The 24,383-nt window shown below is 47.5% G+C and overlaps 1 protein-coding gene across 5 annotated transcripts in view; it reads right to left on the reverse strand.

Annotated features, from left to right (window-relative positions):
* The window catches only part of PDE10A (phosphodiesterase 10A), a 546,650-nt gene that overhangs the window by 39,595 nt on the left and 482,672 nt on the right, over nt 1-24,383 (reverse strand). For all 5 annotated transcript variants that reach the window (XM_060242109.1, XM_060242082.1, XM_060242099.1 and 2 more), the window contains exons 12-14: nt 12,859-12,951; nt 3,344-3,530; nt 1,185-1,327 (exon numbers count right to left, since the gene is read on the reverse strand). In XM_060242109.1, coding sequence (XP_060098092.1) covers nt 1,185-1,327; nt 3,344-3,530; nt 12,859-12,951 — 423 coding nt within the window. The remainder of the gene's footprint in view (nt 1-1,184; nt 1,328-3,343; nt 3,531-12,858; nt 12,952-24,383) is intronic.

Raw genomic sequence — 24,383 nt, forward strand, 5'->3', positions numbered from 1 at the left:
TTGAAAAGTAGTTTAAAGATCCTGTTAAATCGTCATTCCAAATCAGCTCCAACTGAGATTTAAAATGTTATCATTTCAATTGCAGTCAGACGACAGGGACAGATCTCTCTAGAATATATCTCATTTATGTTCATATCATATTGCATCCAAATAATAGTCTCTTTAACATATGTACAATTATAATCCGGGTCAATTTAAGTATTTGTATACACTCCAATTCAAGTAAGATTGCTCTTTGACTTTTCGAGGCCTCATTCGCAGGAGAAGTAGGCGTATAATCAGCCTCTATCCCTTCCTTTGAGCTAGCTGCTCGTTGTTATGTAAAACAACCCATTAGCCAGTGGTATTGAAAGCTCACTTACTTGCCAAGTAGAATTGCCACGCTAGAAGTAGAAAGGCGATACATCAAAAGCTTACTGAAAGGAGTGAAAGAAAGCAGTCAGGCGTTCATCTTTTCCTGCTGCGCCAGCTATCGTGGCGGCAGAGCCTTGGAACATGCAAGAAGCACAGGAGCAGCTGCCGCTGTACCCCTAACTTCCCGCAAAAGTCCCATGCCGAAGAAAACCCCCTCCAGGATCTTCCTATGGGGGCACCACGTCTGTGATGCCCCTCCAACCGCCTGATTCAAAGGTGATCTGTGGACACCCCTGAAGTCAAGATGACGTAACCCGGAAGCTCTCTTTTCTGCAGTCTTTAAACTGGTGTACTATCTGGTTGTTTTAGGAGGTTTCAAATAATACATTTTAAAAAATTACTACTGTGAGCTAACTGAAGAGAGCTGCTTGTGGCCAGAAGGTTACAACTAGAGCTACACCGTGGCTGGAAGGTGTCAAAAGAATCTAACAATTAATTACTGCTAAGAACAGGCAGACATTGTGGAATTACTTTGAAAGTGCATCTACCTGAAAACCTACTTTCCCCAACTCAGTTTCCTGCACTTGGAAAATACCAGGCCATGAAACGTGAGCTGGAGGAATAATGAAAAGCGTATTAGAAAGAGGAAGGAAGTGGAAGGCATCTATTGTGGGACTATACTAAAGTGGAATTGTTTGATAATGGCAACCGTTACTGTATTGCTAGTGTTCCCAGAAACTAATACAAAGCTTGCTGAGAGGCAGTGCAAAAGATGTCAAATAAATAATTTACCCTTGTATCAAAAGATTAAAGATGACATTAAAACTTACAGTTCAATTTCTTGGGCAATATTTGATGGGAGTACACAGTCCATAAGGTTTTTCCATTCTTCTGCTGTACAAACACTGTGATAGGAAAGTTTCTCCATAGTTACACGGTAAATACATTCTGAATGGTGAATTCTGTGATACATCTAAAATAAAAGAATTTTTTTATAATGTGAGACATAGCCATATCCATCAATGTTAAGCTTTCTTTCCTGAAAGTAAAAAAGTACCGGTTTGCAAATCAGCACAATTTTGAAAGTATAATGGTATTTTAAAAATAGAATACATTGATTTGGTTACTATTATATGACAGCATGAGAATTTACTATGAAGAACAACAAAGACAATATTTTAAACTTTAACCTCATTACAGAAGAAAGCAGTATAATTTTGCTCTATATAACTCTATTCCAATCAAATTTGTATAACTGATCTGATTAAACAAAGATGATAAGAACATAAGAACATAAGAGAAGCCATGTTAGATCAGGCCAATGGCCCATCCAGTCCAACATTCTGTGTCACACAGCGGCCAAATATATATATATATATATATATACACACACACATACACACTGTGGCTAATAGCCACTGATGGACCTCTGCTCCATATTTTTATCTAACCCCCTCTTGAAGGTGGCCATGCTTGTGGCCGCCACCACCTCCTGTGGCAGTGAATTCCACATGTTAATCACCCTTTGGGTGAAGAAGTACTTCCTTTTATCCGTTTTAACCTGTCTGCTCAGCAATTTCATCGAATGCCCACGAGTTCTCGTATTGTGAGAAAGGGAGAAAAGTACTTCTTTCTCTACTTTCTCCATCCCATGCATTATCTTGTAAACCTCTATCATGTCACCCCTCAGTCGACGTTTCTCCAAGCTAAAGAGCCCTAAGTGTTTCAACCTTTCTTCATAAGGAAGGTGTTCCAGCCCTTTAATCATTCTAGTTGCCCTTTTCTGAACTTTCTCCAATGCTATAATATCCTTTTTGAGGTGCGGCGACCAGAACTGCACACAGTACTCCAAATGAGACCGCACCATCGATTTATACATGGGCATTATGATACTGGCTGATTTGTTTTCAATTCCCTTCCTAATAATTCCCAGCATGGCGTTGGCCTTTTTTATTGCAAACGCACACTGCCTTGACATTTTCAGTGAATTATCTACCACGACCCCAAGATCTCTCTCTTGGTCAGTCTCTGCCAGTTCACACCCCATCAACTTGTATTTGTAGCTGGGATTCTTGGCCCCAATGTGCATTACTTTGCACTTGGCCACATTGAACCGCATCTGCCACGTTGACGCCCACTCACCCAGCCTCAACAGATCCCTTTGGAGTTCCTCACAATCCTCTCTGGTTCTCACCACCCTGAACAATTTAGCGTCATCCGCAAATTTGGCCACTTCACTGCTCACTCCCAACTCTAAATCATTTATGAACAAGTTAAAGAACATGGGACCCAGTACCGAGCCCTGCGGCACCCCACTGCTTACCGTCCTCCACTGCGAAGACTGCCCATTTATACTCACTCTCTGCTTCCTATTACTCAGCCAGTTTTTGATCCACAAGAGGACCTGTCCTTTTACTCCATGACTCTCAAGCTTTCTAAGGAGCCTTTGATGAGGAACTTTATCAAAAGCTTTCTGGAAGTCAAGGTAAACAACATCTATCGGGTCTCCTTTGTCCACAAGTTTGTTTACCCCCTCAAAGAAATGTAACAGGTTAGTGAGGCAAGATCTTCCCTTACAGAACCCATGCTGAGTCTTCCTCAATAACCTGTGTTCATCAATGTGCCTACTCATTCTGTCCTTGATAATGGTTTCTACCAACTTTCCCGGTATTGAAGTCAGACTGACTGGCCTGTAATTTCCTGGATCTCCTCTGGAACCCTTTTTAAAGATGGGGGTGACATTTGCTACCTTCCAGTCCTCAGGAACAGAGGCAGATTTCAATGAAAGATTACAGATTTTTGTTCTTTCATTGAAATCTGCCTCTGTTCCTGAGGACTGGAAGGTAGCAAATGTCACCCCCATCTTTAAAAAGGGTAATTAATAGTACAATTAACAGATCTCAAGTTGTTAGTAATTTATACAATATGTTAGAAAACATGAAGACATTTCTTTATATTTCATTAGCTGTCTTTGTGGAGCAAAACTTACGTTAGCGCAGTGTAAGGCTAAAGCACAAAAGACTGCAAACATTTTAAAGTTGTTCTCATCTGTTTTAGAGAAGGCACTTCCACTTAGTTTGTTCACCATTTGTACAACGCCTATCACACATCCTCGGCTCACAATCGGCATGCATAAAATGTTTCTGGTGGTGTAACCTGTGTAGAGGTCTACTTCTCTGGTGAGTTCAAAGGAAAAGAAAATAATGAGTAAAGTAGACATTTGTTTCATAGATCTAAAGTGTTTCATTCTCTTGACATGTGACTATCTAATAGTTCTTTGTGATTTGGATAGCACGTTTAGTGTTCAATGTATTTTACATACATTATCCTACTACCATGCAACAACCCTTTAAAGCTGGTAAGTACTGTTATTCCTGTATTATAGACAATGGCTTAGACTAAGAGAATGTGGCCTACTTAATGCTACATAGTGATTTCAGGACAGAGGCAACATTCAGAATGGAAACTTCATGATTCAGAACTAAGTCATGAATCCACTATGCTTGATTAGCTGTCCAACCACTACCATTCTGATGACAGTGCCATACTCATGAGGAACAGATAAATCTTATGTTAGACCTGTATAGCTGAAGAATATTTAAGATAGAGTCCTTAGAAGTAGAGTGAATGGATACATTCGTAATTTCCAACATGCTGATATAAACAAATAGCTTCATCATAGTGAGGAACCATATCACATACCTAATTCTGAACATGATATCAGAGTGCAGTTTAAAACACACACACATTCACACACAATGGAGTCAGGTGCAGAAAAAGGGAGGCATTTCTACAAATTTTGGATAAGCCCCAGGTTTGCAAAAAACCCCAAAGGTTAACCAACTTTGCAAAAGAGGAGAGATGTACGTGCATGGGATTTCTCCTCCCCTTTGAGTTCTCTTGGATCCCTTTCGTTTCTGCCTGAATCCCTTGGCAGATACTTCAAAAGTAAGAGGAAGTTACTTTTATGAAGAAAAGATTAGATTAATTGTATCTACACTCACAGATGTACTATGCCTCTAAACATACCAGTCTCATTCAACATATACTGTAAATAATTTTACATAAATAAAAATAAGACATTCTCAAACTCAATTACTTAGCAATCAACATCATGGCAGTATCTTTTTAAAAATGTAACCCCCATGTTAACCATTGCATAAAGTAAATTTTTGCAGAAAAAAATACTTTCTTTAAATGTAGAAGTTTAAATATATGCATTCCACTCTTAGGAGATAGCTGGTGATCTTATATTCTAATAGTGAAATCAGGATTATCTTTGAATACTTAAATTTGGTGATTGGAGCAATTTTACAAGACAGATCTTTCTAAAAATCTGAAAAAAAATGTGAAATCTAGATTGACAGAGAAATATGAAATTAAAAATATGCACTGGTGCAAGCTTTAAAAATTCAAAAATGATAAAAGGAACACCTATAGCTTTAAGCAACAGATTCCTTCAGGGGCTGTCGCTAGGCAATCAGACCATTCCGAAGCTTGCTTCTGTCAGTAAAAGCAAGAGGAAGGAGACAGAATACTTTCTAGGCCTATTTTGGCTGCTGGGGGAAGAGAGGGACTTCAAAGTCAGGCCTGCTAGGGTTGCCAAGTGTGGAAATTCTTGGAGATTTTGAAGGAGAATCTGAGGAGGGCAAGATTTAGGGAGGGGAGAGGTCTCAGCCAGATATAATGCCTTAGAGTCCACTGTCCAGAGCAGTCATTTTCTCCAAAGGGACAGATCTCTGTTGCAGATCTTCAGGTTCCACCTGGAGGCTATCAAACTGAGGCATGGCAACAACCTCTAAATGACTTACCACTCAACTTGCATGATTCAACTAGGCCTGGCTGATTGCTACTGTTCAACAGAAGCCATCCTATGAAAGTCAAACTGATTTCACACTAGGCTTGTTCTGGGTGGAGAGCCCTTTTGCTCCCAGCGCTTCTCTTGGTTTTGCACAAGCTGCCCTGGAGCTGTGAGTTGGCTCGCTGCTTTTCCGCAGCAAGCGAGATTTTCTTTCAAACAGTTTCTGCTTGCCATGGGAAAGCAGGAGGCCAACTCACAGCTCCGGGGTAGCTTGTGCGAAAACCGAGAGAAGTGCCGGGGGGGCAAAAGGGCTCTCCACCCAGAACAAGCCCTAGTGTGAAATCGGTCTCTGTATAGTATAGCTGTTAGAGCTTCAGAGAAGGATCTGGGAAACTTGAGTTTGAATGCCCATCTTACTGTAGAAGCTCACTGGGTGATTTTTGACTGGTCACATACTTTCAACCTAATGTACATCAAAAGGTTGTTGTGTAGATTTAAAAAAAGCAGAGGAGAAACATGTATGCTGCTTTGGTCCTCACTATGAAGGCAGGGTATAAATGATGTAAAGAAATAATAAATATAGCTGAAGATCAGAGGTAGATAAAATGTAGGCTGGCAAATGGCTAAGAAGGAAAGAATGGGGTAGGGAATTGTGGAATCATGCAACTAGGCCACAATTTTCCTAGGCGGAGGCTGCTGGGGATGGGGAGAGGAAAAACATAAGACAGAGGAGCAGATAAAGGTAGACTGGCTGTTGGATGAGGAGGAAATATGGTTGCCAACTCCAGGTTAGGAAATTCCTGAATATTTGGGAGTGGGACCTGGGGAAAGTGGGCTTTGAGGAGGAGTGAGACCTCAGAAGCGTATAATGCATAGACCCCACCCTTCAAAGCAGCCATTTTCTTCTGGGGAACTAGGACTGCCAACTTCCAGGTAGGAGCTGGAGATCGACCCTTGGCACTTACTGTGAGGGGTCCTTCTCCTAAGAGGACAGGAGGACATCTTGGATGTTTCCCACCATCCAATCAGGGAGGCAGGAATCTTAAAAACTTCCTCTTCCTGTGGCTGTGGGAACCACCCTTCTTCCAGTTCGGGTGACTCCGAGAAGCAGTAAGAAAACTCTTGTATCTAACGCTCCTATGTAACAGGAAACTAACCGTCGGTCGGGAAAAAATGTGGCATTAGCCTCCCAGACTGACTAGAACAAACTCTTATAGAAAATGACAGGTAAATCACAGGTAACAGATACCAGCAGGTAAAAACAGCCGTAGGTGAAGGATACAGAAGAAACCAGATACAGAGAGATGCTGCCCAAGGTAGGGCGATAGAAGGGAGTGCAAGATGTCCTCCTGTCCTCTTAGGAGAAGGATCCCTCACAGTAAGTGCCAAGGATCGTTCTCCCTAAGAGGCGGAGGACATCTTGGGTGCTCCCATAGCAGTATGTTAGTCAGGGTGGGATCGCCCTACTCAGGCAGTACATGTTGCAGGATTCGTCTGCCAAAGGCTGCATCCGCCGACGCGTACGCATTCAGTTTATAGTGGCGGATAAAGGTGGAGATAGATGACCACGTAGCTGCTTTACACACCTCCTCGGTGGAGGCGTTCTTATTAAAAGCTGCATTGGTAGCCGCACTTCTGGTCGAGTGCGCAGTGATCCCTGATGGTATCTGAAGGTGTAATGCCTTATACGCCTCCATTATACACTGCTTGATGGCGTAACTAATTGCCGACTTGGACATTTTCTGCCCCAATCTGGGCCCTGCTATGTTAATGAACATTGAGTCTGAGTTATGAATAGGTTCAGTTCTAATAAGGTAGACTTTAATTGCTCTTTGCACATCTAGAGTATGCCATGTGCATTCCTTGGGATGCTTTGGATCCGGACAAAAAGATGGCAGGTTGATTTCTTGGCTTTGGTGAAATCTAGAAGAAATCTTTGGTTGAAAAGTAGGGTCTGGATAGAGAACTACTTTGTCCTTGTGGGACACACATAGCTCTCATTTAACTGACAAGGCTCCAATCTCTGACACTCTTCTGGCTGATGTTATTGCCACCAGAAAGATGGTCTTCATGCGCATTATCTTTAAAGGCACAGATATTAAAGGTTCAAATGGTGGACCTGTTAAGGCCGAGAGCACTAGATTCAATCTCCAGGTAGGGAAGTGATGTACTTGTGGTGGAGAGCTCATAGAGGCTCCTCTAAGGCGGGTGTGATGCAAGATTCACGCCGTCCACCTGCTGGAGTACCGAAGACAAGGCTGCAACCTGACGTTTGAGGGTAGCCGGCTTCAGGCCAAAACGAAGACCATCCTGAAGAAACTGAAGAATCTTAGGGACAGAAGGATGTAATGGGTCCACAGTTTTTCTCCAACACCACCTGTGAAAGGCTTTCCAAGACATATCATAAATCCGCATTGTGGAGTCCTTTCTGGAAGCTAGGATGGTACTCGTCACGTCGCTTGTATAGCCTAGATCTAACAGAGAACGCCTCTCAACCTCCAAATGGTCAATCTCAGCCAGTCTGGATGAGGATGCCACACCGGTCCCTGCAACAGCATGTCCGGCAAGGTTGGCAGGCGAAGTGGCTCTGCTATTGACATCTGTTGGATTGAGAAGAACCAGTGACGTCGAGGCCACCAGGGAGCAACCAGGATGACCTCGGCCCTCAGTAGCCTGATCCTTCTGAGTAACCTTGGAATGATCGGGATTGGAGGAAAGGCATATAGAAGACCTTGTGGCCAGGGAGATGTTAGGACTCCGCTTGATTGTGGTAGTATCTCGTGTAGAATCGAGGAAGCTGGTAGTTCTGAAAGGACGCAAAGATATCCAACACCGGCAGACCAAAGTGCTCCACTATCGTTAGGAAAAGCTTCTTGTTGAGAGACCACTCTCCCGATTGAATGCTCTCCTGACTGAGCCAGTCTGCCTTGACATTGCAAGTCCCTTTGATATGTTCTGCTCTTATCGATTTCAAATGAGTCTCCGCCCATTCAAACAGCTTTCTGGCCTCCTTGTGAAGGGAACTGGACCTGGACCTCCTTTGGTTGTTTAGGTAAGCTTTGGCTGCTATATTGTCCATTCGGACTAGGACATGTTTCCCGGTCACCTGGTCCTTAAAATGTAGTAGAGCCAAAAGAATGGCCCGGAATTCCAGAAGGTTGATTGGGAGACTCGCCTCCTTGGTCGTCCACTGACCCTGGGTGGGGATCTTGCTGAGGGTCGCCCCCCATCCTGATAGGCTGGCATCCGAGAACAGCTGCATTTCCTTCTCTACAAAGTATGTTCTCCCCTGATGTAGGTTGTGGTCCTTGGTCCACCACAGGAGACTTTCCTTGACTGTCTTGGGAACCGTCAGAGACAGGGGACGCTTCTCCATGATCTGGGTTTGATATGGGCGTAGAAACATCTGAAGCTGTCTGGTGTGAAAACGTCCCCACTGAAGTGCCTCTAGATTTGAAATCAAAAGGCCCATGAGTCTTGCCAAAGTCTGGAGAGACGACGATGACTCCTGCACTACCTGACGTACTAACGTCTTGGTCTTCAGTATCTTGTCTCCTGGGAGAAAAAGAGTTCAGGTTCGTGTCGATGACCACGCCCAGGTGTTGTAGTCTCTGGGATGGGCATAAATGACTCTTGGGTACGTTGATTATGAACCCGTGTTGCTGGAGACAGTAGATAGTGTGTAGAATGTCCTGCTCCGCGCTCTTCCTCGACGAAGATCTTATCAGCAGGTTGTCGAGATAAGGATGCACATGTATCCCTCTCTGCCTGAGCATTGCTATCAGGTTCACCAACACCTTGGTGAACACCCGTGGTGCCGTTGCCAGACCAAACGGTAGAGCTCTGAATTGGTAGTGGGACCCGTTCACACAGAAGCGAAGGAATTTGTGGTGTGCAGGGAGGATTGGAATGTGAAGACAGGCCTCTGTTAGGTCCAGAGATGACATATAGTCTTGATGATGTAGGGCTTCCGTTATCGACTTCATGGACTCCATTCTGAAATGACGGAGCTTGATAGGTCTGTTCAGAAATTTCAGGTCCAGAATTGCCCTCCAGTCCCCGTTTTTCTTGGGCACCGTGAAAAAGATAGAATAGACACCTCTGTAATGGAGGGACTGGTTCTACTGCCGCGATTTCTAGTAGATGGTGTATTGCTTTGAAGGTGACGTCCCTTTGTCCTGGGTTTGAACGAAGAGGAGACACAATGAAACGATCCCGAGGTGTTCTTTTGAATTCTATCGGGTAGCCCCACGGAACAATTTCCAGAGTCCAAGCATCGACCTTTGAGGCCGCCCACATCTGGTAGAAATGTAGTAGGCGGCCCCCTACTGGATTGGAGTCCCAGTCATGCTTTATTGGGCTTGGATCCCTTCTCAAACTTGTCGGTCCTATCGGACTGATTTCTCTGGAATCGGGGATTGGAGAAGCCCTTTCGGAAATTCTGTTTGGGCTGTCCCCAAGTTGATCTTCTATATTCCTGTTTAGGTTTGGAGAAGCCGGCGGAGATACGAAAGGAATTAGACCCGAATCCTCTTTTGTCGCAACGTCTTAGATACTTGGGCATGGCCTTCTTCTTATCCCTTGTCTCCACCAGGATCTTATCCAGGGCGTCTCCAAACAGCTTTTCTCCTTGAAAGGGGTAGGCTGAAACAATCGACTTCGAGTGAATGTCTGCCGGCTAGGCCCGAAGCCATAGGCCCCTTCTCGCTATGGTGTTTGACGCCATCGCTCAAGCAGAGAACGTAAGAGCATCCAGAGAGGCGTCCGCTGAGAATTCAGAAGCCCTAAGAAGTCTGCTGGTGCCTTCCAGGATCCTTTTATCCACGTCTGGCAATAGTTGAGTTAACCGCCTTATCCAGACGATCGCTGCTCTGGAGACTATAGAGGTGGTCGCAGCTGCCTTGATGGCCAGGGCCGTAGCTTCATGGCTCCTCTTCAAAGCCAAGTCTATCTTTCTGTCCCAGTTGTCTCGCACTGAGCCATGGCCGTCCTCAGCTAACAGGCCATGCGACTGTAAGGCTGCGATTGGGGCATCCACCAACGGTACCTGTAGCATATCATTAGCAAAGGAAGGTAACTCATAAAGCTTCTTGACAAAATTGGGCACTTGTCTGTTGGCACTAGGCTTGGCCCACTCAGACTTTAACTGGTGTTCGAAGGACTCCGGAAAGGGAAAAACCTTATCAGAAGATCTGTATCTAGGAAAAAACTCCGTGTTCCCCTTGGGGTTAGTTAGAGGGCTGGAAGACTCCTGCTCCTCAGGGAACACCTGGAGGTCTAGGGCAGATAGCACTTTGGTCAAGAGAGGTTGGAACTCTTCTGCCTTGAAGAAATATGACGAGGGTCCCGGAACTGTAATGTTCTCTATCTCCTCATCAGATAAGAATTCGCCCTCCTCCCGATCTCCCCCATAGGAATCCTCAGAGCGAGCCTCAGAAAGGGATCTTTCGCTCTCCAGCTGGTCACTGACCAATGACTTCTTTGGAGCCCTAAGGTGGCTGGTGCTACCTCTGGACCTCTTGGGAGAAGGTGACCTGGAGGAGGAACTTGACCTGGGGGACCCCGGTCTCTTATGGGCAGTTGCCCTGACTGCTGCACCCACAGTCTGTCTTATGGACTCTAAAAACTCAGAAAGAAAAGAAGGTCCCATTAAGGGTACGTTACCCAAGCCTGTCTGGGGCTGGTAGGTCTGCGTGGCTTCCAGTGCAGGCTTGGTGCCATCCATGACGAAGTCTCCCGCCTGGAGGTTGTCATCGGGATGTTCCTGCGTCTAGAAGCTGCAGGGCTGCTGGTCGTTCCTGTTTTGTGCCTTTTTGCGTTCCCCAAGATGGCCGCCGGTGCTGGGGAAGAGCCCTGACGAGGAAGCCTCCTCCGCAGCTGGGGAAGACCAGTGCCGCCTGCGTCCGCTCTTCACAGCCTTGCCCCTACAGGGCACGTTGCCAGTAGCCGAGGCAAGCCCAGCGGTCATGCTAGCTCCGGGGGGTGGTCTCTCGGTTCCGCGCCAGGCGTCAGGAACCGGGCCGTCGTCCATGAATGCGTCTCTTGCCCGACGCGTCATTCTCCCTTTCCTCTGCTTGCCGCAGCTTGTGTTTTTGGTCCGTGCCGTCGCCGCGCTGCTCCTCGAAAGCGTTGAGGGAAAGCGGGGGGAATGAGAAGGAAAGGCAGAGGAGGCTGAAGAAAGACTGGAAAAGACGGAAAAAAGGCTGGAGGAGTTAGTTGTTAGAAGCAAGGAAAAAAGTAGCAAGGTAAGAAGGAGGAAGAAATTTTTTTTTTTTTTTAAACAGATAGAAGATTAATTGAAAGGATAGGAACCTAGCCTAAATGCTTGCTCTCCCTGTCGAGGCAGGAAATAAACTGGAAGAAGGGTGGTTCCCACAGCCGCAGGAAGAGGAAGTTTTTAAGATTCCTGCCTCCCTGATTAGACGGTGGGAAACACCCAAGATGTCCTCCGCCTCTTAGGGAGAACATCCAAAATTACAATTGCTCTCCAGGCGACAGAGGTAAGTTACTCTGGAGAAAATGCCTGCTTTGGAGGGTGGAGTCTACGACATTATACCCTCCTGAGGTTGCTTCCAACCCTAAACCTTACCATCTCAAGGCTCCACCCCCAAATCTCCAGGAATTTCCAAACTGGCAAACTGAAGGGGAACTGATCTCTGTATTAGGGAGATCCATTGTGGTTCCTGAGCTACTGCTGCCACTGCTGCTAGGGGGATGGAGCAGGAGGGAGGCCAGGAGACTGATAGGCAGAACGGGAGGAGAAAATGGAAGAAAGGGTCATAAGGTGGAGACAGGATGGACTAGGGGAGCAGACAGAGAAAAGAAGTGACAGGCAAGGAGGAGAGATAGAGTAAGAACAGGGGTGGGAGGAGGGAGAAAGAGTGTGAAAGGAAAAGAAGCAAAGATGAGGGGAACAGCCACTCCCGCAAGTTCCTTTGGGGTCCCCACTTGTTATCTATAATAGACAACAGTTTTATTTTCTAAGGCTCCTGTGCCTAGCAGCGACTCTTAGGGAGCAAAAACAAATCAGACTAATATACACCTCAGAAACAGTGTCATTATTTATTTATTTTTATTTATTTTGTTTGGTTTATATCCCGCCGCCCTCCCTGTTAGAGCAGGCTCAGGGCGGCTGCAACAGGGATAATTTACCAACAAAGTCTACTGTATAAATATAATGCTGGGGGAAAACTAAGGGTGGGATCACACTGGGAATTTGGCATGACAGTATCCCAGCTTTGAAAAAGCCAAAGCTCTCTCATGCATGCTGCCGCGATCACACAGCCGCCGCCCCGCTGCTGGGAGACACATGAGCCACACTCACACAAGAGGAGCATTCAAACTGCTCTTGCACATGCAGGGCAGATGCATTGCACACCCTAGCTGTTCAGACAGCTGGGAAATGCACCATGCATGCACTGTAGAGATTTGCTGCTAAGAAGTTCCTGGTAGCTATTTAATCCAGTCCCAGCCTGTCCTAAAATGAGGTAAGTACAGCTAGGATTGGGGGGGGGGGGGAGAATGTGTGTGTGTGTGTGACTGCATACATTAAATCTAGAGGGGAGGTGTGGCTAGGTTGAGCCGAAAAGTCTTACCTTGTAAATTTGTGTTACTTCTTGTAGGAAAAAAATAATATTGGAATACCACAAGAATACTACTAGCTTTACTTACTATGTCCTAATTGTAACCTACCAAGCTCATACCTGTTAAAGCGTGGATCTGCATAGGCATCAGGAATGTTGAGAACTTCACCTGTTCTTGCTACTTGGCCAGCAATTCCTTTTTCAATAGAAAATCTGCACATAATGAAAACAGGTATGCACATATTGAAGCAATCTTGTTTAAAAATAGCTATACAATGATCCACCAAAGACTAAAATGGACATAATTCTTTTTATTTATTTACTTCAATTATACTACTTTTTCTTTTCACTGGGGATCTAAAGAAGTTTACAGCATTCTTTTCTCCATTTCACCTAACAACAGTAGGTTAGGCAGACAATGTGAGCCTTCAGGTCACCTAGCAAGTTTCCATTGGCAGAGCAGGGATTCAAATATGAGGCCCCCAGATTCTAGACTGACATGCTAACCCAGGGGTGTCAAACATGTGACCCGGGGACCAAATCAGGCTCCTGGAGAGCTCCTATTAGGCCCCCAAGCAACTGGTTGTCATCTGCTTCCTTCTCCCTATCTCTTGCTTCCTTCTGCATCACAGTTTGCTTTGCAAGGCTTGCTCAATCGCACAGGAGCTATAGAGCAAAACTTCTATTTTCTCTAATGGCTGAGGCTCCTCCCTTGGGGAGGAAGGGGAGGGGAGGCACAACTTGCTTTGTCAGGCTCTTTCAATTGCACAAGAGCTACTGAGCCAAGTCTCTCTTCCTTCTATTGGCTGAGGCTCCTGGTCCTCAGGGGAGGAAGGAAAGAGCCAGAGCTTCCGTTGCCCAGCTTCTTGGATCCCATAGAAGAAATACAAAGAAAGCACCTTTAAGACCAATGAGTGCTAGTGTTTTAAGCATGTTTTATTTTAAGGCATTTAAAAAAAAATTAATTGTGTTTGTCTGTGTCCTTTATAAAGTTTATATCTCTGCTACCTGATCTTAAATAGGTACACACAAGGCCTGGCCCAACAAGGTCTCATGTATGGCAGATCTGGCCCTCATAGCAAATGAGTTCAACACTCCTGATAACCATTTCACCATGCTCACTCTACTATTCTTATAAGCAGCACCAGCCCAACGGTGCGTGGTGCCCCAGGCAGCCGCCCCCCGCAGTGCTGCAATGCAGTGCCACACTCTATCTCACACATTCCCAGGGTGTTGCACTGAGGTGCGGCACCTGCCAGCTCCCTCTTTCCCTTCTCTTCCCATCGCCTCTCCCTCTCCGCAATCAGAGCACACTGCACCTGGGCTGTACCAGTCGTGATGTGGCGTGCATCTTATCTTTTGCGATAAATAAGTTGCATGCCAGGCTGCAGCCTGTACGGCACTCTGATTGCAAGAGGGGGAAGGTGAAGGGAAGGAGGGGACTGGTGAGCGCTGCACCTCGGGGCAGTGCCCTGGGGGGGAGTGTGATGGAGAACGGCACTGCATTGCAGGACTGTGGGGGGGGGGCAGCATGGCCGGCAGGGAGATGAAGGGACACTCTGATTGCGCTGGGGGGGGGAGGTGAAGGAAAGGGAAAGGACGGGTGGGTGGTGGGGGGGCAGAGGAGGCAAGCAAACTAGGCGCTAGCCAGGGGCACCGGTTGGGGGGGGGGAGTCCAATTCAGCATCCTCACCCTCCTGGTACCCTAGGCAACTGCCTAGTTTGCCTAGTGGGCAAGCCAGACCTGCTTATAAGAATATCATGGAAAGATACTTTGAAAGACAGAAAGTCTAAAAATAACAGAGATAAGTGTGCGTATGCAAATGTGTAAATAATATATATATATATATATATATATATATATATATATATATATATGAAGGACTTTTTAAACTCTTGGACGTATTCAATTTCCAAATTGTGCACTGTGACTTTGCCTGAGACCAGACCTCTTCTACTGGTTTGGATCTCAAAGAAAAAGGAAGAAGGTTTTTCTGATTTCCTTTCCGGTTGCAGATCTGCAACTACCCCAGTCCTATTCCTGTGGGTCTGCTATCCCTGAGGACATTTCAAGCTACTGCAGGACAGGAGAGGTGAGCATGAACAGAGAACCCATCTTTCCATGAAAATCGTCCATGGGATCTAACCCATTGTCTACTCCTTAGTTCATAGTCAAGCTGCTGACTCAGTAGCTGTACGAAAGGTTTTGATAAAGAACAGACAGGTAAGACTATAATAAGAAATATCTCTTATGCCTTTCAACCTTTCAATCAAACCACTTAATTGCAATGTCTTGGAATCAAACACAGTATTTAGAACCATTTACAACCATTAACAATGACTTCCTGCTGCTCTTTTGGAGAAGAGCACAATGGCAACCTAATCCTTTGCAATAACAAGTTCAATGATACATCAATGTAAATTTTGCCAGGGCCAAAAAGACAAGTTACTTACCTGTAACTGTAGATCTTCGAGTGGTCATCTGTGCATTCACACCCATGGGATAGAGCGCCTGTGCTGATCCCCGAATGGGTATCTGAAAAGCCCGGGATTTTTCTGTGCTCAGCGCCAATGGGCATGTGCAGGCGTCCCAGTACACATGCTCACCGGCGCCAGCGCAGGGATCCCGCCAGTTCCTTCCTGACCGCTGGAAGCCCCTACTGGAGGGAGAACGTCAGCAGTGGGGAAGGAGGGCAGGTAGTGTGAATGCACAGATGACCACTCAAAGATCTACAGTTACAGGTAAGCAACCTGTCTATCTTCTTTGTGGTCTCTGTGTTTCACACCCATGGGAGATTAGAAAGCAAGACATACCTGGAGGCGGGAAGACGGTCAACCGGAAGAAACAGCTTGCAGCACCGCAGCTCCCAACCGAGTCCTCTGCTGATCATGCACATCCAGCGCGTAGTGCTTCATGAAGGCATGCGGAGAAGACCAGGTGGCAGCCTTGCAGACATCAGCCAGGGACACGTCTTTCAGGAACGCCACTGACGTGGCCATCACTTTTGTGGAGTGTCCATGAATAGGCCCAGGTAACGGATTCTTTGCCAACAAATAACAAAGTTTAATAGTCTCAGTAAGCCATTTTGAGAGTCTCTGAGATGAAATCCTGGAACCTAACTTGGGAGCAGCGTATGAAACAAAAAGCTGCTTGTCCTTGCGAAAAATCTTTGAACAGTTCAAATAAAACAGCAGAGCACGCTTTACGTCCAAAGCATGCAATCTACGTTCCTCATCCGAAAAAAGTGCAAGGAAAAAAGTGGGCAACCAAACCTCTAAGTTGAAGTGGAACTGGGAGACCACCTTAGGAAGAAAAGTAATGTCCGGAGCTAAAGAAACACCAGCCTCCCGAAAAACAAGGTAGGGATAATCATAACGCATTGCCCTGAGCTCCCCTACACGACGTGCTGATGTGATAGCAACTAAAAATGCAGTTTTCCATGATAGGAGCTGCAAAGAGCACGTGGCCATCGGCTCAAAGAGGCAACGAGTTAGTATGTCCAGCACTAAGGTTAAGTCCCACAACTGCGGGGGTGATCTTGATGGTGGATGCAGCCTAAACAAACCCCTCAAAAACTTTTTGGAATGAGGGTGTGCAAAAACAGAATATCCCACCACTGGGTGATGAAAAGCAGATATTGCTGCCAAATACACCTTAATGGAGGAAAAAACAAGACCAGCATCCACTAAGGATAACAAAAAATCAAAAATTACCGACAGCCCCACCCTACTAGGTGAGACTGAAGGGTCAACTATGAACTGAGTGAATTTCCACCACTTCCTGTCATAGGAAGCGCGGGTGGAAGGCTTCCTACAGTGCATAAGGACTTGCTGGACCCTGTCAGAGAACCCCAAGGATCAATGAGCCACTCTGTCAGCTTCAGGTGAGGCACGTTGTGATGGAGTACGTGGCCGCCCTGAGCTGACAGAAGGTCCGGCTCTGCCGGGAACTGGTAGAAGACCCCCCCTCCCAACAGTTGAAGCAGGATCGAAAACCAGTTCTGGCGAGGCCACCAGGGAGTCACCAGGATGCAGCATGGCCTCTCGCTTACTATTTTGTTGACCACCTTCGTCAACAACGGCAGAAGTGGGAACATGTAGAGGAACCGACCCTCCCAAGGAAGCAGGAGCCCGTCTCCCAGAGAGGCTGGATCTGCTCCCCCTCTGAAACAGAACATGGGACATTTCTTGTTCTCAGCTGTGGCGAAGACATCCAGCTGTGGGTACCCCCAAAGCTAGAATACAGGCTTCAGAAAACACCACTGCAGTTCCCACTCATGAGGGGAAGCCCCACCCCTGCTGAGGGAGTCTGCCTGTATGTTGAGGACCCCCGGAAGGTGTGCCGCCTTCACAAAGATGTCGTATTGGAGACACTCCAACCAGAGATCCATTGCCAATGCACATAGCCGACGAGACACTGTCCCTCCCTGCCTGTTGATGTAGCACAGGGCAGTGGTATTGTCCGTAAGCAGCGCTACAGTCTTCCCCGCCACCAAGGGGCGGAAAGAGTGTAGGGCAAAGTGAACCGCCAGCAGTTCTAGGTAGTTTATATGGAACTGAGTCAGCACTGGCGGCCACTGGCCCCCCCCACACAGGCCTTCCATGTGGGCCCCCCAACCCCACAAGGAAGCATCTGTTGTGATAGTCACAGTAGGAGTCGGGAGATGGAAGGGAGCTCCCTGACAGATGTTGTTCTCTGACTCCCACCACTGTAGTGTCTGAAGAGTCCCGGATGAGATGACAAACCTCTTTCGAGGTGAGTCTCTGAGTGGACGAAACTGGCAGAGAAACCACTCTCATCCTCAGTTTTGCGAAAAGTAGCACGCTTGTCGTCGCCGCCATCAGCCCCAGGATCCGCTAAAGCTGCTGCGCTGTGCCCCACTTTCGCCTCTGTAGCAGTTGTACCAGACCGATAATGTCCCTCACTCTCTGCGGAGGCAGGTATGCACGATGCTGGTTCGTATCCAGCAAAGCGGTGAGATTTCTCCAAATTGACCTGCAACCCCAAGGTGTCGAGAAGATGTAGAGTGATGGCTATGTGCGTTGACAAACTTTCCCTAGACTTCGCCACAAGGAACCAGTCGTCGATGTATGGAAAAACGACAACTCCCTGGAGACGGAGGTGGGCAGCCACAACGCTCATCCTCTTCGTAAACACCCGACGTGCAGTGGACAGGCTGAACGGAAGGGCTTTGAACTGGAAGTGTTGGGAACCCACTGCAAACCGGAGGAAACGCCTGAACGCCAGATGAATGCTGACGTGGAAGTAGGCATCCTTGAGGTCCAGAGTCGCCATCCAGTCCCCTTGATTGATGAGGGGCAGGATTGTTTGCAGCGTGGACATTCTGAACTTTTGGTACAGAATAAATTTGTTCAGATTCCGAAGATCCATAATTGGTCTTAAGCCCCCGTCCCTCTTGGGGATCAGGAAGTAACGAGAATAAAAACCTCCTGTCCTGGCCTCCATCGGAACCCTTTCTATGGCTTGTTTCTGTAGGAGGTTGCTCACCTCCGTCAGCAGAGGTTGGGAAGGGGGGAGTGGTGATCACCACGGATTGGTTTGGAATCTGAGCAAACTCTATTTTGTAGCCCTCTTCTATGATGGACAGAGCCCACCTGTCTGTAGAGATCAACTCCCAGGCAGGTAGGGAAGGGCGGAGGCGGATAGATGTTGAACCAGTAGGGACAATGACGCATGCCACGAGAAAGTCAAAGGCCCTGCTTTTGAGGCCGAGCACCCTTGGATTTGCCAGTGGTCTGAGAACCGTAGCGGTTCCTGTTGTTGCCTGAGTACGATGGTCTGTCAGGCTGAGTGGAGCGAGGTCGCCATTGCTGTTCGGGTGAGAACTTTTGATAAGGCCTCTTGGCCCACGGTTTGGGCCACTGCTTCGCCTTGGGAGCCCTGGAGGTGGCCTGCACACCCAGGTTCCTGGAGGTCTTCAGGCTCTTATCTATTTCTTGCAGCGCACTGTCTGTGGTAGTGCTGAAGAGGCCATCCCCCTCAAAGGGCAAGTCCTCCACAAAGGCCCTAGTATCTTGCTGCAGGGCTGTTGACTGTAGCTAGGAGTGCCGACGAATGCACACAGCAGACGTGATGGCCTTTGCTGACACATCCACCATGTGCTTTGCTGCAGCCAATTGTTGCTTGGCCACAGCAAAGCATTCTTTCTGCAGTTTTCTAGCAGCAGCCTTTTTGTCCTCGCTCAGGGAAGAGAGGAGAGGGGAAGTTGTTCCCATACGGAGTATTGGTATCTAGCCATGCAAGCCGCATAGTTAGATACCTTTACTCCTAGGGCCCCTGCGGAGTAGACCTTTCTTCCCATATTCTCCAGCTTGTTTCCCTCCTTGTCCGGTGGGGATGAGTGGACCGTGCGTGCTTTGGAAGAAGAAGAGATGACCACTGAGTTCGGTTTCGGATGGGTGAAAAGGAACTCAGCCCCCGTCTCCTGGACCCTGTATATGTGGTCCAGCCTTCTGGATGACACCGGCGTCAAAGATGGTTTCTTCCAGGGCTCCTTGACTGCCTGCAGAATCACTTTGGTGACCGGTAAAGCGATTGCTGTGGATGTTTCCCTTTGCATAATGTCAAAGACATTATCATCCACGATGGGCTGTGGTTGCGTCACAGGCAGGGAGAGGGAGGTTGCCATCCTCTTCACCAGGTCGCCATAGGACTTCAGATCCTCCGATGGTGAGATAGGAAGATCCTCGGCCGTATGGGACCCTGGCGAAGGCTCCAAACCCCCTTCCTGGGTGTCGGTACCACTCTCCGAGTCCGACGAGGAAGACTCCCGGTGCACAGAGTGCTCGGAGAGGATCGGCGTCGATTCCCGGATGGGCGAACGGGTCGATGTCAATGGCCACCACCGAGTCTCAGCCGCTGGGGCGGTGTGCCTCTCCGGAGGGATCGATGCCGATGGTCTTTGGGAATGGTGCGAAAGCCTCGACATGCAGGATGCCTCCGACTGTTGATCCCACTCCGCAAACTCCCTCGGTTGGAACCACTGATATGGAGGGTAAGGATACGGATAGGTGGGCGGCCACTGACGCTGCTCCCACGATGGTAGCGTGGTGCCATGGAGGGCTCTAGCTCCCGTCTGCCTCTAGGTTCCATCGGGGTAGACGGGTCCATCGGCGCCGATGCCTCTATTTCGGAGATTGAACCACTCCCACTACGACGCCGCGACCCGGATGATGAGGATCGCTGAGTGAGGTCGATCTCCTGCTCAGACATCGAGAGACGGGGCTGTTGAGTACTGCCTCTTGATGCTGATGGGCTGTGGCATGGGGACGCCAGGATCTTCCTCGGCGGAGCAGAGGTCATCGGTGCCAAAACGTCGCAAGAAGGCGATGGAGTGCGGGACTTCTTCCGCTTCTCCTTGGACTTAGCCTTCTTCGGAGCGGATGCTCGGGTCCCCGAGTCATCCCGACGCTACTTGGCGAGCATGTCCACTGATCCTTCATGGGATCGTTTTGTGGAGGAGCCTCGCTCGATCGGCATTTCGGTCACGATCGGGGTCACATCGGCTGATGTTACCATCAGGGCCGGGGTGTCTGCCATGGTTGATGCTGATGGGCCCGATGCCAATTTCTGAGGGCGTTGTGCCGACTCAGTCAAAGCCGCCAAAAGCCGCACCGCCCAGTTCTTCCGCATTTGTTTGGAGAAGCGGAGACAGTGTGGGCAGGACTCCATGTGGTGCGCTTCACCCAAACCGCTTCACCCATGGCCGTCTGGGGGGGCAATCTTCTTCCCACAAGAGCAGCAGCATTTGAAAAGCCCCCAACGTCTTTCCATAGACGCCAGTCGGCAAAAAACCCACTCAGAGTCCTCTGAGGGGAAAAAAGCTTTTGGGGAAAACTAATGGGGGGGAAGGCCCCAAAGGGCAGTCCAGCAAACACACACACAAACTTTTTTTTTTTTACTAACTATCTAGACAAACTATCTACGCTAAGAAAACAACAAACGGGCTATATACAATGATAAAGGCGAAAAAAACGATATCTCACTGACTGGGGACATGAAAGGCAAACCTCTCCGCGCAGCGGTCAGAAAGGAACTGGCGGGATCCCCGTGCTGGCGCCGGTGAGCATGCGTACTGGGATGCCTGCGCATGCCCATTGGCACCGAGTGCGGAAAAATCCTGGGCTTTTCAGATACGATTCGGGGATCGGCGTAGGTGCTCTATCCCATGGGTGTGAAGCACAGAGACCACGAAGAAGATCTGGGTGGTTTTGGAGGGGCTGTCAGCGGATGACTAGGACTTCATATGCTAAGTTCCCTTACACCCACAATAATGACAAAGTTACTCAAGCAAAAGAGGCTATATAAAAATAATGTGCACCCTCCGGTTCATGTTATATGAATTTAGAACATGTAAACAGTAACTTTGGCAATGGTAATAATGATGAAAGACAACTTTTCATATACAATTAACAGCATGGCCTGGTAATTAGAAGGAGATATTGCTAGCATCTGTCTTCTCAGGAACCCTGCCTCAGGACTCCAGAGAGAAAAAGCCAACAAGTTTTTGTGTCTCAGTCTTCTGGAAAAAATCTAGGTTTATAAGTATTGTAATTAATAAACCAATAAGAACTTCCACCTAACTCTTCAGCCTGAGAGATACGTACATGCATCAAGATAAAGAAGGGATGCCTTGTGTGTCAAAGAATTACTTTTGCAGAAGTGTCCTATGGCCAAACTAGATAAGATGTTTGTCACAAATTGGGGTCCAGCCACAAGTCAGGGCAAAAACCTCTCCCTGGGGCTATTTTGGGTCAGAAAAATGGCACAAATAGTCCCAACCCAAATCACACTTGTATGCCTGTAAAATGATCAGTCAGGATGGATGGATGGGGCCCTAGATCGCCAGATTTCTAATCCTCCTGTATTGGCTGACTAATGTGTATTGCTTAGCAATCTTTCCTCCCTCAACACCTCCTAGCAGTATCTAGCACAGAGGAGATAGTGAATAAATGTTCACTTAGGTAAGATTCTGTGAGGCACCAGTGAGGCAACCCTTACATTTGTTGGTGAACACCAGCATTCCAATAACTATACTGCTGGTACAGTGCCCGTTTACTAGGTTTTGGTAAAGAACATTTCCAGATCTGGGAATGGTGATGGAAAATGCTGTCAAGTCACATCTGACTTATGGTGGCCCTACAGGGCTCTCAAGGCAAGCGGCAAACAGAAGTGGTTTGCCATTTCTTGCCTCTGTGCAGCAACCCTAGACTTCCTTTGTGGTCTTTCATCCAAGTACTAACCAGGGCCGACTCTGCTTAGCTTCCAAAATCTAATGAGATTCAGCTAGACAGGCCTCAGGGAGACCTTGCTTCATATCTCCACTCTGCCAAGGAAGCTTGTTAACTGACCTTGGCCAGGTCACTCAACCTAACCTAGGGTTGCTGTGAGGATAAAATGGAAGAGGGAAGAATTATGTTGCAAAGCCACTTTGAGTCCCAATGAGGAGACTGTGGATAAAAACAAACTGTGGATAAAAACAAACAGCACCCAGGAGGAACTAATACCCATTACTTGCTGTCATGTACCTTCCAAAGGTCTGAGAGCCCTAAGAAAAGATGGTAATCCTATTTATCTGACTATTGCTGTTTAAGAAAAAGTTATCATTGCTTTGGCTGTTGTTTCCAATACTGATTGCATTAACAGGGATTTTTTTTAACATCAAGTCACAGTTGACTTACAGTGACCCTGTACGGTTTTCAAGGTCAGCCAGTATCATAATGCCCCTATATAAATCGATGGTGCGGCCTCATTTGGAGTACTGTGTACAATTCTGGTCACCACACCTCAAAAAAGATATTGTAGCATTAGAAAAAGTCCAGAAAAGGGCAACTAGAATGATTAATGGGTTGGAACAATTTCCTTATGAAAAAAGGTTAAAACGCTTGGGGCTCTTTAGCTTGGAGAAACGTCAACTGAGGGGTGACATGATAGAGGTTTACAAGATTATGCATGGGATAAAGAAGGTAGAGAAAGAAGTACTTTTCTCCCTTTCTCACAATACGAGAATGAGTGGACATTCAATGAAATTGCTGAGCAGTCAGGTTAGAACTGCTAAAAGGAAGTACTTCTTCACCCAAAGGGTGATTAACACATGGAATTCACTGCAACAGGAGGTGGTGGCAGCTAAAAGCATAGACAGCTTCAAAAGGAGATTGGATAAACATATGGAGCAGAGGTCCATCAATGGCTATTAGCCACAGCATATTGTTGGAACTCTCTGTCTGGGGTAGTGATGCTCTGTATTCTTGGTGCTTGGAGGGGGGGCACAGTGGGAGGGCTTCTAGTAATCCTCGCCCCACTGGTGGACCTCCTGATGGCACTTGGTTTTTTGGCCACTGTTGACATAGAGTATTGGACTGGATGGGCCATTGGCCTGATCCAACATGGCTTCTCTTATGTTCTTAAGCTAAGAGACATTCAAAGGTGGTTTGCCATTGCCTGCCTCTGTGTAGCAACCCTGATACTCCTTGGTGGTCTCCCATCTGAATACTAACCATTGCTTGCTCCTGTCTAAATGCCCACATCCTTCCCCTTCCCCTATGGCTTTGTTGATAAAACACTGCTCCATAGAATGAAAGGTGTGGACCTTATTCTTCCTACTGCAATTGTTTTTGCATCTGCCATGATTGTTTCTGGCCAGGTATTCAAAAAGATAGGCTTATTAAAGCGTGCCTTATTGTTTTATTTGAGTCGCTCCAAGAGTTTTCGTAAGGACCAGCATCTTTTTGTTTCTTATGCTGCTCCTAAATTAGGTTCCAGAATCTCATCTCAGTGGCCTTCAAAATGGCTGAGACTATTAAACTGTGTTATTTGTTGGCTAAGAAGCCATTACCTGGGCCTATTCGCGGACACTCTACAAGAGTGATGGCGACGTCGGTGGCGTTCCTGAAAGGCGTTTCCCTGATGGACGTTTGCAAGGCTGCCACCTGGTCCTCTCCGCATGCCTTTATGAAGCACTACACACTGGACGTGCATGCTCAAAAAAGGACTCGTCTGGGAGCTGCAGTGCTGCAAGCTGTTTCTTCTGGTTGACCATCTTCCCACCTCCAGGTATGTCTTGCTTGCTAATCTCCCATGAGTGTGAAGCACAGAGACCATGAAGAAGATAGAAAGGTTGCTCACCTGTAACTGTGGATCTTTGAGTGGTCATCTGTGCATTCACACTACCCGCCCTCCTTCCCCACTGCTGACGGTCTCCCTCCAGTAGGGGCGTCCAGCGGTCAGGAAGGAACCAGCGGGATCCTTGCGCTGGCGCCGGCGAGCATGCGCACGGGGACGCCTGCTCATGCCCATTGGTGCCGAGCGCGAAAAAATCCTGGGCTTTTTAGGTACCAATTCGGGGATCGGCGCGGGCACTCTATCCCATGAGTGTGAATGCACAGATGACCACTCAAAGATCTACGGTTACAGGTAAGCAACCTGTCTTTTTGCTTCTCCTTCGACTTCTTCAGGAGGAACGATCGGGTCCCCGAATCGTCCCGACGTTTCTTGGCCGGAGTCACCACTAACCGTTCAGAGGGTCGTTTTGTGTGTCGGCCTCGCTTGGTCGGCATATCGGTCTGCACTGGTGACGATGGATCGGCCGATGTAACTGTCGGGGCTGGGGTGGCTTTCCCCATCG

Source organism: Heteronotia binoei, chromosome 1 (assembly GCF_032191835.1).
Source record: "Heteronotia binoei isolate CCM8104 ecotype False Entrance Well chromosome 1, APGP_CSIRO_Hbin_v1, whole genome shotgun sequence".
NCBI classification, from domain to species: Eukaryota; Metazoa; Chordata; class Lepidosauria; order Squamata; family Gekkonidae; genus Heteronotia; species Heteronotia binoei.